The sequence below is a fragment of the Lissotriton helveticus genome, chromosome 10 (assembly GCF_964261635.1).
Source record: "Lissotriton helveticus chromosome 10, aLisHel1.1, whole genome shotgun sequence".
Classification (NCBI taxonomy): Eukaryota; Metazoa; Chordata; class Amphibia; order Caudata; family Salamandridae; genus Lissotriton; species Lissotriton helveticus.
In genome coordinates, this window is record NC_136071.1 from 41,254,642 (window position 1) to 41,270,435 (window position 15,794).

The window sequence follows — 15,794 nt, forward strand, 5'->3', positions numbered from 1 at the left end:
AGATGTTTATACATTTTTTTTTTATTTCAAAAGTTTTTATTGGAAATTTCAGGGTTTTGTAACATAAAAAATCAGAAGTTGCAATGTACATAAAACCAATACATGTGATTATACATCATTCAAAAGAGGATAAGACGTGAATTTAGCAGGGAAAGGCATTTAATAATAATAATACAATTCGATATAGCGCGTAAATTACCCCTGCTCATTTGAGCACATTTGGAAAGCCATGCCTGTTGTAGCTACCCAGGACGTCTCTTGACATTTTTTGAGAATTCCAATAAAAATCACACATTTTCTCCAATGGTGGGTATAAGTCTGAAGGAGCAATTGTACCAGGGTTTATTGTAATTGCAGACTCTTTGACCCAGAGTGATACTTCCACAAATCTATTTTTAGCCTGCTCTCAGACAAAGATGGCCAGAGCTGCAATCACGAGATCCCTGGACAACCTGCCAGGCCTGATGAGGGGCAGGAAATAAAACTTGGCAACTGCAGCAAATAGCATGTAGGGCCAGAACAAATGTTGTTAATGGATCCGGGAGTTTTAATTAGACAATTGAAGGAAAGAGGGACAAAAGGGGGGGGGGTGCTTGAAAATATGAGGGGGATGGAAAGACAGAAGAGTGATATAATGAAAGTAGGAAGTGAAACAGAAAGAACCAGAAGGAAGTGAGCGACTCAAAACTACGGTTAAGCAGTTTTAGGGCTTAAAGTTTTTTTTTGCTTAAGGTAGGCTAGGACGACAGACGCCTGTTCCGTTGGTCTGGGAGCTGTGTTATGGGGGTCTGAAACTGCCTCAAGAGGCCTCTTGAGGTTGACTGTGGTGGGGCGCAGCGCGGGCAGGGCAAGTCTCACTTGTAGGGAGTGAATCCCACCCAGTGGAAGGCACTCTATATCTGGCCCAGCTGAAAGGGTGACATCAATTTTAATCAAGTCTCAAGTCTTTAGAAACAAATTTTTAGGTTATAAAATCATTCTTTGGACACCAGGTGTTAAAACTTACATACTGGTGGGCTACTGAAATCTGAGATTTGCATCAAACTGCTTCGGAACCAGTGTTTTCTCAAAGACACGATAGACTTCAAGCAAAGCTGAGGCAACCCTCCAGTATGGACTTCAAGCAAAGGTGAGGCAACCCTCAAAGACAGGATGGACTTCAAGCAAGGGTGAGGCAACCCTCAAAGACAGGATGGACTTCAAGCAATGGTGAGGAAACCCTCAAAGACAGGATGGACTTCAAGCAAAGGTGGGGAAATCCTCAAAGACAGGATGGACTTCAGGCAAAGGTGGGGAAACCCGCAAAGACAGGATGGACTTCAAGCAAAGGTGAGGCAACCCTCAAAGGCAGGATGGACTTCAAGCAAAGGTGAGGCAACCCTCAAAGGCAGGATAGACTTCAAGCAAAGGCGAGGCAATCCTCAAAGACAGGATAGACTTCAAGCAAAGGTGAGGCAACCCTCAAAGACAGGATAGAATTCAAGCAAAGGTGAGGCAACCCTTAAAGACAAGATGGACATCAAGCAAAAGTGAGGCAACCCTCAAAGACAGGATAGACTTCAAGCAGTCAAGGCAACCCTCAAAATACAGGATAGACTTCAAGCAAATGCGAGGCAACCCTCAAAGACAGGATAGACTTCAAGCAAAGGTGAGGCAACCCTCAAAGGCAGGATAGACTTCAAGCAAAGGTGAGGCAACCCTCAAAGGCAGGATAGACTTCACGAAAGGTGAGGCAAAAATCAAAGACAGGATAGACTTCAAGCAAAGGTGAAGCAACCCTCAAAGGCAGGATAGACTTCACGGCAAGGTGAGGCAACCCTCAAAGACAGGATAGAATTCAAGCAAAGGTGAGGCAACCCTTAAAGACAAGATGGACATCAAGCAAAAGTGAGGCAACCCTCAAAGACAGGATAGACTTCAAGCAGTCAAGGCAACCCTCAAAATACAGGATAGACTTCAAGCAAATGCGAGGCAACCCTCAAAGACAGGATAGACTTCAAGCAAAGGTGAGGCAACCCTCAAAGGCAGGATAGACTTCACGCAAAGATGAGGAAACCTTCAAAGACAGGACAGACTTCACACAAAGGTGAGGCAACCCTCAAAAACAGAATGGACTTCAAGCAAAGGTAAGACAATCCTCAAAGACAGGATAGACTCCAAGCAAAGGTGAGGCAACCCTCAAAGACAGGATGGACTTCAAACAAAAGTGAGGAAACCCTCAAAGACAGGATAGACGTCAAGCAAAGCTGAGGCAACCCTCAAAGACAGGATGGACTTCAAGCAAAGGTGAGGCAACCCTCAAAGACAGGATGGACTCCAAGAAAAGGTAAGGCAACCCTCAAAGGCAGGATAGACGTCAAGCAAATGTGAAGCAACCCTTAAAGACAGGATAGACTTCACGGAAAGGTGAGGCAACCCTCAAAGACAGGATAGACTTCAAGCAAAGGTGAGGCAACCCTCAAAGGCAGGATGGACTTCAAGCAAAGGTGAGGCAACCCTCAAAGGCAGGATAGACTTCAAGCAAAGGCGAGGCAATCCTCAAAGACAGGATAGACTTCAAGCAAAGGTGAGGCAACCCTCAAAGGCAGGATAGACTTCACGGAAAGGTGAGGCAACCCTCAAAGACAGGATAGACTTCAAGCAAAGGTGAGGCAACCCTCAAAGACAGGATAGACTTCAAGCAAAGTCGAGGCAACCCTCAAAAGACAGGATGGGCTTCAAGCAAAGGTGAGGCAGCCCTCAAAGACAGGATAGACTTCACGCAAAGGTGAGGCAACCTTCAAAGACAGGACAGATTTCACACAAAGGTAAGGCAACCTGTACAAGATCTCACCATAGGACCTATGTGGGGGCTGGAGCACGATTGAGGATTTGGGTGGGATTCTTTATGGCTCCCGAGATTGCTTCCGTCTAGTGAAGGACCTTGGTTTACGTGTTCCCAGACCCAGGAAGAAAAGTAACTATTGACAGGAAAGGTGCCGGAGCATTGGGCGAGGGGAGCCCAGTGCACCTCCTTTGCAGACCCCACTGCATTCATGTGGTTCTCCAGCTGCCTGTTCTCTCTTTCTTTAATTAGCTTTATTTTGATCTCCTCTAGAATTTGTGCCTTTGGACAGAAGAAGCAGCATGCCTCTGCCCCCGCGACCAGGAGGCGAGATGAACGGTAAGAGCTGGAATTATAATGTATGAGAGCGTTTTCCTTTGAGCTCCTCAATGGCACCCGACAGAGAAGGCTCGGTTTGTGATATGTATGAAGAGGAGCGTTTGCGTGGTATGTGCCATTGTATCTGCTCTGCATGGATCTACCTCACTAGGCGCTATGACTCTTTCTTCATTGTCACTTGTAAGGTGCACAACTGTCCCACACAAGGGTGGTACTCGCCTGTATTGGCTTTATTGACCTAGTTTAGTAGTGTAGGTACCAAAGAATAGGCATGCGTATTGTGCCTTCCCTATTTCCCGGATCACATTAGCAGGGCGTCCTTGCTTTTGTTTTAGGTACTTTGCGAACCCCCTAGTACAGTAATTTCATTCAATATAACCCTGATTTGGACAGATGTCCAATTTCAGTAGTTTGACTTTTCCTCTCTGCCAATCTTGGCCCTTGTCCTCATCTGTAATTTCCATCACAGAGCAATATGGCAGACCTTGGCACGCACACGAAACAACCATTTTTATGTTCGGTATCAGCTGATCCGGATACCCTGTTTTAGTAATTCTCACTTCCGTGGGCCAGTCCTTCAGATAAAATCACATCCCTTTATGTCCTGATGATGACCTTAAAGTAGTGGATGAGTTGAAACACCACACACAATTCCAGTTACCTAGACTAGAAGCTATTTAGCATAGTGTGGATTAAGGAGTTTCACCTAAAAAATCCCTGTCCTTCATCAGGTCTGACATTGGCTCCTTTCTTCCGTCTGATACATATTGATAGATCAATTTTTAGATTGCATTTTATATTTTTGCAGTGTGATTAGGTATTGCTCTAAGTGCTTTCCTTCCTCTCTTTGCTATTTTTTTAAATCTTTTTTTACTTGTATTACAGTTTACTTTACTTTACTGTACTGTACTGAAAGTTGCATGATGTCTTTGTGGTTTTCTTGATCACTTGACATATAATTTGGCGGTATTTTATTGCACTTCCCAGTACCACTTTTATTGCTTTAAATTGTTTAAACAAAATGTACCTCAGTTGAACTTTCTTGCTATTAAATATTGTATGCCCCTGTTTCATAGAGATTTTTAGGGCACCTCGTGTAATAATTGCTCTCTTCCCTACTGTAAAGTCTCCCTGCTGGGAGAAGTGACGCTCACTTCGGCGCGCTGAATCACAACATGGCCACCGCAACGTGGTGGCCATGTTTTTCCTACTCCAAGATGGCTTCTACCACCACGGCTGGAGCCAATTCGGGTAAAAACTCAAGAGTAGGAATTCCCTCATGCCAGGCCCTCAATGGCCTCCCAGTGGCTTCTTACAATATTAACACTGACATGTGCCTCCGTCAATGGCAGGACTGAGGGCGTATCTGCCATTAGGTTAAAGTTAAATAAAAACTCTATGACATGAAAAAGATTGTCAGCCAGTGGCAGACCGCTGAGGAGGCTTTTTTTGGCAGACGCCCCGCGACTACATTTCTGTACACGAGCTATAAGGGTCTTCAGCCTTTTCATAGAATCCTACATTTTTGAGGTTGAACTATTCAGTAAATATTCACATAAACTCCTGAATAATTGTTGGTACCCATTGAAAGAGGCTGTAAAGCTATCTGCATTGCTGATAAGTGTTTGTCTGGTCTTCATGTGTAAGGATCCTAACGCTCTTCGTGTCTCCAGGGCCCCCCAATCAACACTCCTCTCCTGCCCCCACCAGCATGAACATGATGGCAGTCAACATCCCAAACCCAGACATTACGTCGTCAAGATACAGGGGCCTTCTGCCACCAGTGACCATCGGCAGCAAGAATAAGGACAAGAAGGGCAAGAAAAAGTTCTCAAAGGCGGACATCGGCGCCCCCAGCGGGTTCAAGTGAGTAATGCAGATGCGACTCACTCTAAGTAAGTGTGGCGCCCCCAGCGGGTTCAAGTGAGTAATGCAGACATGACTCACTCTAAGTAAGTGTGGTGCCCCAGCGGGTTCAAGTGAGTAATGCAGCTGCAACTCAATCTGTGTGGCGCCCCCAGTGGGTTCAAGTGAGTAATGCAGCCGTGACTAACTCTGAGTGTGGGGCCCCCAGCGGGTTCAAGTGAGTAATGCAGTCACGACTCACTCTGTCAGTGCTATCTTGAAAATTGAGGGCAGCTTTTTCAAGACATTGCGCTGCCACAAAGTGACACACAGCAGTACAGAGTCTTGAGATGGTATCCCAACGCAAACCTTTTGGAAACAGTGCCCGTTTTTTTGCTGCAACCTACATTGCATCCAAGGAGTGATCCATGGCTGATGCTTGAACATTCCAAGGCCTCCATATATGGGTTTTGATCCAAAGCCTTAGCTGCTAAACTTGAGAAGCCTGGCTTTGCGTTAAAAAAATATTCCTCCTTGGAATGTTTTTATTTTTCCTTGGGTTCCACAAGTTGCATGTGTGCTGCACTGAACATCACACACCCAGTGCATTGAGGGCAGATTTACAAGCCCCTTGCGCCGCCATGTCATCAATTTTTTTAACGCAACGGCGGCACAAACAATGCGGCCAATTTACGACGTGGCAAATCTAGGGAGATGCATCACATTGTAAAGATCTGTGTCACATTATACCTGCACCATGTATAATGTATGCAGGGTGGGCGTTCCCACACAAAAAGCCATGTAGAACTGATGCAGTGAAATTTACATTTCACTGCGTCGCTCTACGCCTTCACTGCATCAAAATCCCTACGCTTGCGCAGACCAGACGTAAGGAATGACACACAGCTTTTTGTAAGGGACTCACCCATCTGTTGTTGCACAGTGCTGGAGTTGCGTCACTTTCATGAGCAACTCCAGTGATGCGTCACTTTTGTGACAACAGAGGCGTCAATATTTCTGATGCATCTGTCAATCCTTGCGCCATGTAGCACTGTATTGTAAATACAGCGCATCCATGGTGTTGCAAGGTCATTTGGCACTGGCGCAAAGAAACTGACGCATCTATGCCGATGTGTCAGTTCCTTGTAAATCTGTCCCAGAATATTAAAAAAAATGTGTAGAGATAAATTTTTTTACTGGTAGGATTTCTTTCCAATGCACAATCTGTGCTAGCCTTCATGCGTTTGCACTATGGTATAAAGTTGTGTGCGTGATTCTGTGCAGCCAGCGCAGAGGAAGAGGGCAGCAGCAGGCCATGTTTATGATACGTGACTCTGCGCTGTACTCTCCCCGCAACGCAACACAACTTTGGCTGTTGCATTGTGCGTTTTTTTGTACATCTGCCCCAATGTGTTCTAGTGGAATTATTATATTGTATCAGAAATGGTATTTACATTGGAAAGGGGTTATTAACCCCTTCGGCGCTGATGACGGAACCGCTCCGTCATCAGCGTCGGTTGAGCTGTGCTGATGACGGAGCAGTTCCGTCATGGCCCGCCCAGCTCGATAGAACGCTCAGGCGCGGCGCGAATTCCGCGCCTGCGCTGAGCGTTCTATTGAGCGGGGCGGGCCGTGACGGAACCGCTCCGTTATGAGCACAGCTCAACCGACGCTGGTGACGGAGCGGTTCCGTCACCAGCATGCGGCCGCCACGCGGCCGCCCCAAACCCTTAGCACTGCGGCGGAATAGCCGCCGCAGTGAAGGTGTTAAAGTGGGATTGTGATATTCCTTTGCAAGTATGGAACATGCTGGGAATAGTGTGTTATTGTGGGATAGGGCCTAAGGGTATTGTGTTAGAAATGTGGTTCACATTGGAATATGGTTGTGTAGGGATATTGTTGCATTGCTAATGCTTTGTTACAGTGGGATGGGGTGTTGCATCCGAAATGCAGTTTTACTTTGGGAATGGGTTAGTTTTATACTGGGATCAGGATATTGTTTTGGATATCCAGTTCACATTGGGAATGGGTTGTTAAAGTGGGACTGGATACTGTTTTGAAAGTGGAGTTTAGATTGGAAGTGTAGTGTTATGGTGGGATACTGGAATGGTATTAGAAATGGATGGTACTTTGGAAATAACTTATAGTATTAGGGTTGCGATATTGTTTTGGAAATTGGGTTTATATGGAAAACAGGGTGTTATGAGATAAGGATATTATTGGAAATAAGCTTTTACTTTAGAAATGGGTGTCATAGGGGGTTTGGGGTATTACTGTAAATTGTGTGTTATTTTGGAAATTCAGTATTATATAGTGTTTATGTTATGGGGGCTCCGTGGTAGAAGCAGGATTTTGGCTTTCACAATCAAACAACCAATTTATGATGCTTTAAGTTAAAACTCAGCCATTTGTTTGTTCATGCTTGTTAGAACTGGGGGTCTCTAGTTGGCAGGGGTAGGTACCACTGTCCAAATAGGGACCCTTGCTTCTAGTCAGGGTAAGGAGGAAACCCTCTGAGATAACCCCTGCTCACCCTCTAGGTAGCTTGGCACGAGCAGTCTAGGCTAACCAGAGGCAATGTGTAAAGTGTTTGTACCAACACTCACAGTAACACAGTGAAAGCACCACAAACTGACTCCACAACAGTTTAAAAAAATGAAGGTATTTTAATCTAAACTACACAAGACCAAAACGACAAGAATCCAACATACACAGTTCAATATAGTTTAAAAAGAGTCCTTAAGGTTTGCGATAAAGTTCTTTAGGTTGCGATAGAATAATCCACAGATGCGTGAGAAGTTCACAGTTGCGTCACGTTTACTCACAGTACCTTTTAGTTGCGACAAAGTTCCAAAAGCAGAAGCTGGTGCGGTGGAAAACAAGCGATGCGTTGCTCCTGAGACCCTGGGGAGGCGTTTGCGACAGCCTCGCTGCAGCAGCGGGCGTGTTGCGATGAATCCGGTCCGTATGGGGATGAAGGCCACTTGTATGGATTCCAGTGCAGAGGTTCCGGAGGAAGTTTGTTCTCGCAAAGGCACGATGCGACGATCTTCGGGGTTGCGACGATCTCCGGGGCGACGATGTGCGGACCAGTGGTGATCTTCTCTCTCGCAGCTCCTCGACGCGATGGTTTCTGCGACGACACTCGCAGCGACGTGATGCGGTCCGCAAGCAAGCGGTGCGGTGATCTCACCCAGCGACGACAGGCTCTGCGACGACACTCGCAGCGATGTTCGACTTTCCCGCACCGGTCTGCTGCGTCCCGCAAACGAAGGATGCGACGGGTCTGGCAGCGGCAACAGACGCTGCGACGATCTCGACCTTCGTAGCGGCGGGAACCTTCTCGCACTGTCGGGGTTGCGCTCCGCAAGCGAGCGATGCGACACTTTTCAATTGCAAAAGTCTCTCATGCTTAGTTTCAAGCTTCCCAGCACAGGTACAACTTCCAGAGGCGTGTGACGCCTAAACAGGCAGTGTCTGAGTCGCTTAAATAATGCCCCCGCGCAGAGACAGTTACCAGCTGCTCTGCGTCAACAACCTGACGCCGCTCGTGGGGTAGGTGCATCGGCTTGGACTGCTGCCGCCGAAGGTGAGATTTTCTCAAGCAGCCGGCCCTGTTCGCCGACCTCCGACCAGGTAAGCTCTGCTGTGCCTTCTCACTCGGACCCACGAGTGTGTGGGTCTCTGGGTTGCCGCTTCTTGCTGCACCACGGTGCAGCTCGCGGTCTTGGTATGCGGTTGGGCGCGGCCGTCGGGCTTGGCTGCACTGCCGGTCCGCGCTGGGTCTCTGATGCACGATCTGGGGCGCGGCGCGGTAACGGCGGGCGCTGGGCTTAGTGGCCGCTGCTCCCGCTTCGTGGACGGTGCTGCCCTGGCCGAGTGAGGCAGTTGGGGGCATACCGGATGACTCTAGTGCTCGGGGTACGAAGGAAAGTACAATATCTTACCCTGTCTCCCATTCCATATGGTCAGTCAACACCTGGACTCCAGCACTCCAGCTAAAAATTATAATAGAACAACCAATTATTAATTAACTACTATTCCCTGCAACTAGGTACCATACCTCCCCAGCCGGTCCCACGGGAGCAGACTGCGAGGTCCGTCAGGGAATCTTTTAGGGTAAGGTCACCTAAACAGCCCTCCTCTGATTACACAGCACCAATTTGGATTTGTTTCTTTATGTCACCTTCCACCGATGCATGATATGGCATGAACTAGTTGGTCACATCAATGATATGCCAATTTTTACAATGTATATGCCCGGTTTTTAATGATAAGCACGGTTAGTGTGTATGTGTGTGCTCTCACTATTTTCTTGAGGTGAAACTTCATTAATGCAGTTATCCTGTATAATGGCTTCAATTTCATTTCCACAGGTAATTATACTGCAGCAGGACCGATTGGCCTGCACCCCGGTATGATTGACTAAATAAGGTCGTATACCTATCTGCGAGTTTTGACCCTTCACTTAAATATTTTTCACTGTGTGGTACCATCTAACTAGGTCCTGAAGAATTGCCACTAGGCATCAAATATGTTGACCAATAATTGAGGGTAGTAGTTAAGTTTACTCTGATAGTTTTAGGGTAATTTTTTCTCCCCTCATACACCACCACCCTCTGTTTTTAACAAAGGGAGTCTACCACGGGAATACAATTAGTGTGTGGACTGACTCACCTTTTTTAATCAAGCACTCACGTCACGACCACACTCCCCAGGTCCTCTCACACGCATGCACCATATGGCAGGAACAAAAGATCTCCGATAAAGAGCCCCGGTTTCGGGAGCCCGTCAGACATTGCAGCGCCAGTCTGACGAGGAGCAGAGCCCATATGATGAAGCATGACACCTAGCTTGCTGGGTGTGTGAGGGTTCTAGTTCCAACTAGGGGATTCCCCCCACTTACTAGCACACACACCCCTCTCCGTCACTCTTCCCGGGGAACTTTGTACACCCCTTTTGTGCCACAAGTCTTTGGACGAGTACACTGGACCCCGTAAAATATTGTCCTACCCCAGTCCCCCCCTCTTTGTATTGACAACTTCCAGAGGCCCCACAACTGGATCAAGCGCTCTAGGAAGGACAGAACTCTCTCAGCAGAGTTCAGGGAAGCTGGGGGTGAAGTCCTTTTGTTCCTGGGACTTCAGAACAGGGAGCCAGCTCTTCTCAGGCCCTTGGAGATTCCTTCAAGACAGGGGACACAGCACACTAGCAAAGTCCTTCCCCTCTTCTTGGCAGCAAAGCAACAGAAGGTCAGTCAAGCAGAGCAACAGCAGGACAGTCTTCCTTCTTCAGTTTCAGCTTTCTCCTTGGCAGAGGTTCCTTCTTGATTCCAGGATGATCTCATTTTCTGTTGTCAGGGGTCCTGTACTTATACCACCTAAAAGTCTTTGTTCTCTTTGTGCAAGTGGGCCCTGAGCCCGGTCTGAACCAGTTCTGGGTGTCTCCTGAGTACTTTGTTTTCCTGGTTTCGCCTTTCCTTTCAGAGTGAGGGGCAGGGTCGTCACCCACCCAGCAGGAGGTGGAGCCAGCATTGTGGAAGGCAGGCACAGCCCTATTCAGGCCCAGGTGCTAACTCCTCCCACCACTCCAGTTGCAGATGCAGTCATTCAGCCTAGGGCTGACTCAGCCAGCCTCCTGGGGCATCCCCTGCCCCTGTCACTCTCAAACCAGACAGTCAATCCACAAACAGGCCAAGGCACACAGAAGGGTCAAACAAGAGAACAGCAACTTTCTAAAAGTGCTGTTCTCAAACACAGGATTTAAAAACAACCTTTCCTAAAAGATGTGTTATTAAATTCTGAGTTCAGGGATACTAGATACTTATGTCCCATCTTGTTCCTATGAGAAGAAATGCTGGAAGCCACTGTAGCCAACATCCCCCATGTTAATCTATGGAGTAAGATAGCCTTACAATAGTGAAAAACGAAAATGGCTGCCATTCACTATCAGAGCATGTCACCTGCACTAGTACATGCTCTACCTCTTACATACACTGCACCCTGCCCAGGGGGGTACCTTGGGCCTTCCATAGGGGTGACTGATGTGCACAAAAAGGGAAGGGTTAGGCCTGGTCAGTGGGGACACTGACCAGGAGGACATTGCAGTTTCTAAACTGCACACAGGCACTGCAGTGGCAGGCCTGAGACACCATTTTAGAGCTACTCCTGTGGGTGGCACAATCAGTGCTGCAGGCCCACTAGTAGCATTTGTCATCACCAGCCCTGGCACACCCAGTGCACTTTACTAGGGACTTCATGGTGATACAAATATGCCAAACATGTATATCCAATCAAAATAACAATTTACATAGGGAACACTTACACTATGGCACTGATCAGCAGTGGCAGAGTGTCCAAAGCATCTAAACCAGCAAAAACGAAATCCAGCACAGCATCCAAAATACAGGAGGTAGAGGCAAAAATATAGGGGAAAACCACGCCAAAGATGCCAGGTCTAACAATGCTCCTATAATCCAGTCAGTTATTCAGGTGGTGAGAAGTAGTCCTATGGTTTAATCGTTCACCGCTATATCTGGATGGCTCATCAGTGTATATATAGCAGTCACTGTTGTATTTTGAATGGTTCACCTGCAACGGGTTGTGTTAAGTTAATTTTTTTCAATTATTCTGAGGCATCTCTGCACAGGTCTGTTTTCACGTGTTTCCTGAACCAGTGGAGATGAGGTTCAGATCCCACTGCTGGGTAGAGGTCTTTGCCCACTTCAGTCCTTGGCTTCCAAGTGTTTTGCCTTCCTGCTTCCGCTATATATATTTGTTGTCATTGAGTGAGAACTTATTGATCTGGAAACCCTGATTGATACTTAGCGTGGGGAACGTTTTTGGGGCTTGCGGGATCCCCTTTGCCTCTATACCTCAATCATGGTTCATAGGATCTAGAATATTACCCTGGCCTCCACTGGAAGGCAATAGGCGTATTGCATGTGATACCATCTTCGGAGCTTTATTTAGGCTTCGCCTAGTAGCCTCATTTTTAAACCATAGATGTCTTTTTAGGAGGTTTTTCAGGTCAAATAGTGCACACTACATTCCAAATGTCAGTCAGAGCAAACATGAACAGAGTGATTTGTTTACAGAAGACGTAAGACTGTTTCTATCGTGCTAGTTGAATGTTGGTGGTTTTGGCCACCTTTTAAAATTCAAAGAATAGATCTGCGTCCGAGATGATGCCCACATTTTTTACTTCTTGTTGGATTTGATGCTCAGTCCATTATTAGAGGCCTTATGAAGGGAAGAATTCCATCCTTTATGCAGTGCACTGACAGAAAGAATATTTAGAGAGAGCAAATGTGCATTGGACAATAATGTTGCATTTATTCCTTGACCCTGTTTCCAATCAGAGGTGAATTTGCCTAACAGCGTACATCTGGAATTTGAGATTCTATTTCTCACTTACCTGCACCGGCGGGCACAGTCATCATTGAACAGTTGTGGTGCAGAGATTTGTTCTTTGGTTCTGTGTCAGTGAACCTGCATACAGAAGACTCTGGTTACCCAACTCAAATGTGTTGGTTTCATTCGCGGAAAAATCACTGGATCCAATCAAGGGCTGTTCCAGAAGTCCTCATCCATTCCTTCGGCCTTTTGAATAGTAGGTTTCATTGTTTGTCTCATAGGCGGCTGAAAGATTGAGGAGAAGCTCTTGAGGCTGAACCCCTTCAGCTCTGTAGTAGGTGGGTCCTTGCTTGTGTTATCTGAAGCAGTTTCTTTTCCTCTCCTTAAAAGCCTGATTGTTCGTCTATGTCCCTGAAGTTGTCTTGTCTCTTCCCCTTCCAATATTGTTCCCAGGAAAGAGAAATTTCAAAGTGCTCTCTATTTGTAAGTATTTTTTAGACCTACCTTGGTTTTCTTTGGTTGAAGATGGGTGTTTCACTTAACTGGTACTATCCGCTTAGCGACTGAGGCATTCAATGGTTTTATGGCATCAAGAGCAAGAGTGGGGAGGATGGCTTTGATGCAGGAAGCCACACATGGTTCCACCATAAGGTTTGATGCATTAACCATGAGTATTACAGGACGGACTGCTGTTTCCTCAAATGGCCGACATGCTGTTAGCTTTGTGTATAGGTAGAGTGGTGGTGGCAGCGGAAATGTTGATTGCTTTTCAGTATTGTTTCTCTGATTTTGATTTTAAGTTTTGAATCAAAGAAGTAGGGAACGTTCCATGCACAGCTGTTGGGTTGCTCTAGTGGTAATTTAAGCAATCTCAGATGTACACTGCTCGTGCAAGGCATTTAATATTCCCTCAACAGGGTGAGGCCTCATAAAAACACTTGTCAGATAGCTGTGCAGTAATCTCCTATGTGTATCTTGCGCTTGATGATCTCACAATATGTCATTAAGCTGCACTTTTGAGGTCCTTATTTTCTCTCTTAAGTTTGGCCAGTTCTGCGCTGTTCCAGTTGTTGAGCGCTTCGGTCCTTGAGTTCAAAGCGATCTTTTTCAAGGGAGTCTCCATGTCTAGTGTAGTTGAGGTGTTGGATGCACTTAGGATTTCTTCAGAGGTACCTTGTCACAAGATTTATTTCAGGCCATCTTAAAGAATTTTTGAAATTGTGGCTTATATATGCTTTTATCAGACTGATAAACTTGGACTCCGGATTGTGGTTTTGGGTGGCCATGAGTGTATTTTACATTGCTTTTCACCTGTTAACTTGAATGCGATCAAAGAATGGTCTGAAACAGGGTTGAGGATGTACCTCTGGTTTCATTGTGTTGGTGCCATAGATGAACACTGTGTCCACGAAGTGGCCTGCTCTGTGTGTGGACCTCTGGTCTACTTAGTTGGTTGAAGCTGAGAAATTTGAGGATTTCCAAGACAGTCAATTTTCAGTTCTCTACTCCCATAAATGAAAGTCCCCCATTATCAGCATCCTTTTTTGCCAAGTTTGCATGTTCAGTGCTAGTTGAATGAGTTCATCTTTGGAAGGATTTGTCGTATCCAGGTTTATAGAGGAGATATCATTTGCAAAAGGTCCCTAATGAAAATGACATTTGGACCTGGTGTCCTTGGAGTAGTTTTGCAGCACATGGTGCATGCAAAGGGAGAGCACACAGAAAAATGATCTGTTGCATCTGTTATACATGTGTTATTACCACCAGCCAAAATCTTGCGGTATCACCCAGTGAAAAAAGTGGGAGTCAATTGCCCTCAACTCTAGAGAAGAGCAAACTCAAAAACATACACAAAAGTGGACCAGTCGTTTGGGGCCAAAAGATCCTGCATGACACACATACGGATACCAGAGTTTGCGTGAGGCCTCCGTACATTCCAGCTGGTTTTGAGCTTTGCCTGGGACTGGGTGGGTAGGAATTGGTTAAAATTAAATATACCACAAAATACAAACATGAAGTTATTTTGCTGAGGAAATGCTAATAAAAAGGCAAAGCATTAATTTGCATGGGAACTTTCCCCTCAAAAGATCAGGTCCCGCCCTGGAAACAAAGATGGCCGAACTCCATTTGCCGCTTATGTGGCCAATTTGACGAAAACATATTACATCTTCTGTGCATCTGCCCTGCAGTTAATCAACTGAGACAGAAAATACTCTGCCCTGCCTTTCAAGCACTCAAGACAAGATCCTGCCATGGTGCATCGACGACATTATTGAATAGTAAATCAATCCAGCTTTCTGCAGGGCCACCAAGTTCCTATTACAAGTGAACAAACTATTATTAGCACATTCTGCTATGCAAGATAAGGAATTACTGCCTCCAGGCATGGACACAATTGACAAAATAACTGGAACTTGTCAGCCAATCTAGGCTGCTATACCTTAATACAAGCTAATACACAGCCCTCATCCATCAAGGGGCCGCTGGTCCTTAAATCTTTGCCTGGACTAACATATCCCTGTCCGGTTCGCAAATTTCTGAGAACTCCCTACCAGTAGTTGGCACAAATACATCTGTATACACTGAGTAAACTTGGCTATTGAGCCACGAATGGACTATCGGTCTTAATGCAGGAGGACATTTCTTTTGCACAGAATGATGTTTTAACAATGAACTTTTTCACAATGTTTTTAGCAACTACTTTTAACCTTCTTGTGTGGTTTGGCTTTGCAACGATTTTAATTAATCTGCAAATACATATATTTACTTGCTAATAAAAAGGGAAAGCGCTGAGAGCACGTAAAGGTCTGATCTATACTGGAATGTACAAAATAAAACTTTTCCCTGCAAAGTTTTGAACAGGAGACAAACTTTGCAACCTTTTGAAATTTCGAATTTTGTTAGCTTTGCAATACTTCTACATGCAAACATTTTTGCGAACATGCTTTTTACAGGTGAATTTTGCAGCAAAAATATTTTTGCAGTAAAAGATCTACGTAAAAATGAAGGTTTTTGTAGGTTTTTTCTCCACACAGCATACGCTTTGTGAGTTTTTTTCACCCACTCAATTTTTACACCTTGGTCAACTTGCAATGTTTTAGCTAAATCTTCACCAAGTTAGCAAAACACAAATTCATAGATTTTTTTACACCTCAAATTCTGGCCTCACAATCAGTGCACCAGTTAAGCACCAGAGAAAGCTCCTGGGCTTATGATACTCAACCAAGATCCATCAACATGCCAATGGCACTCAATCCTACCTCAAAATCTCTTCAAGCTACATTTAGTGACACAAAAACGACTCACACTTTATTTTGAAACACACATAAAACACCATTCTAAAGTTGAACCTAAAAAAAGAAAAATGACTCCTGTTTTCCAATAGCATAAAACGACCACACCTCCTAGCTTGACTATCCATCATGAACCAA

The 15,794-nt window shown here is 45.6% G+C and overlaps 1 protein-coding gene across 1 annotated transcript in view; it reads left to right on the forward strand.

Moving 5' to 3' along the window:
* The window catches only part of WAS (WASP actin nucleation promoting factor), a 139,010-nt gene that overhangs the window by 96,320 nt on the left and 26,896 nt on the right, over window positions 1–15,794 (forward strand). The window contains exons 6-7 of the mRNA XM_078664702.1: window positions 3,098–3,163; window positions 4,837–5,029. Of these exons, the coding sequence (XP_078520828.1) occupies window positions 3,098–3,163; window positions 4,837–5,029 (259 nt within the window). The remainder of the gene's footprint in view (window positions 1–3,097; window positions 3,164–4,836; window positions 5,030–15,794) is intronic.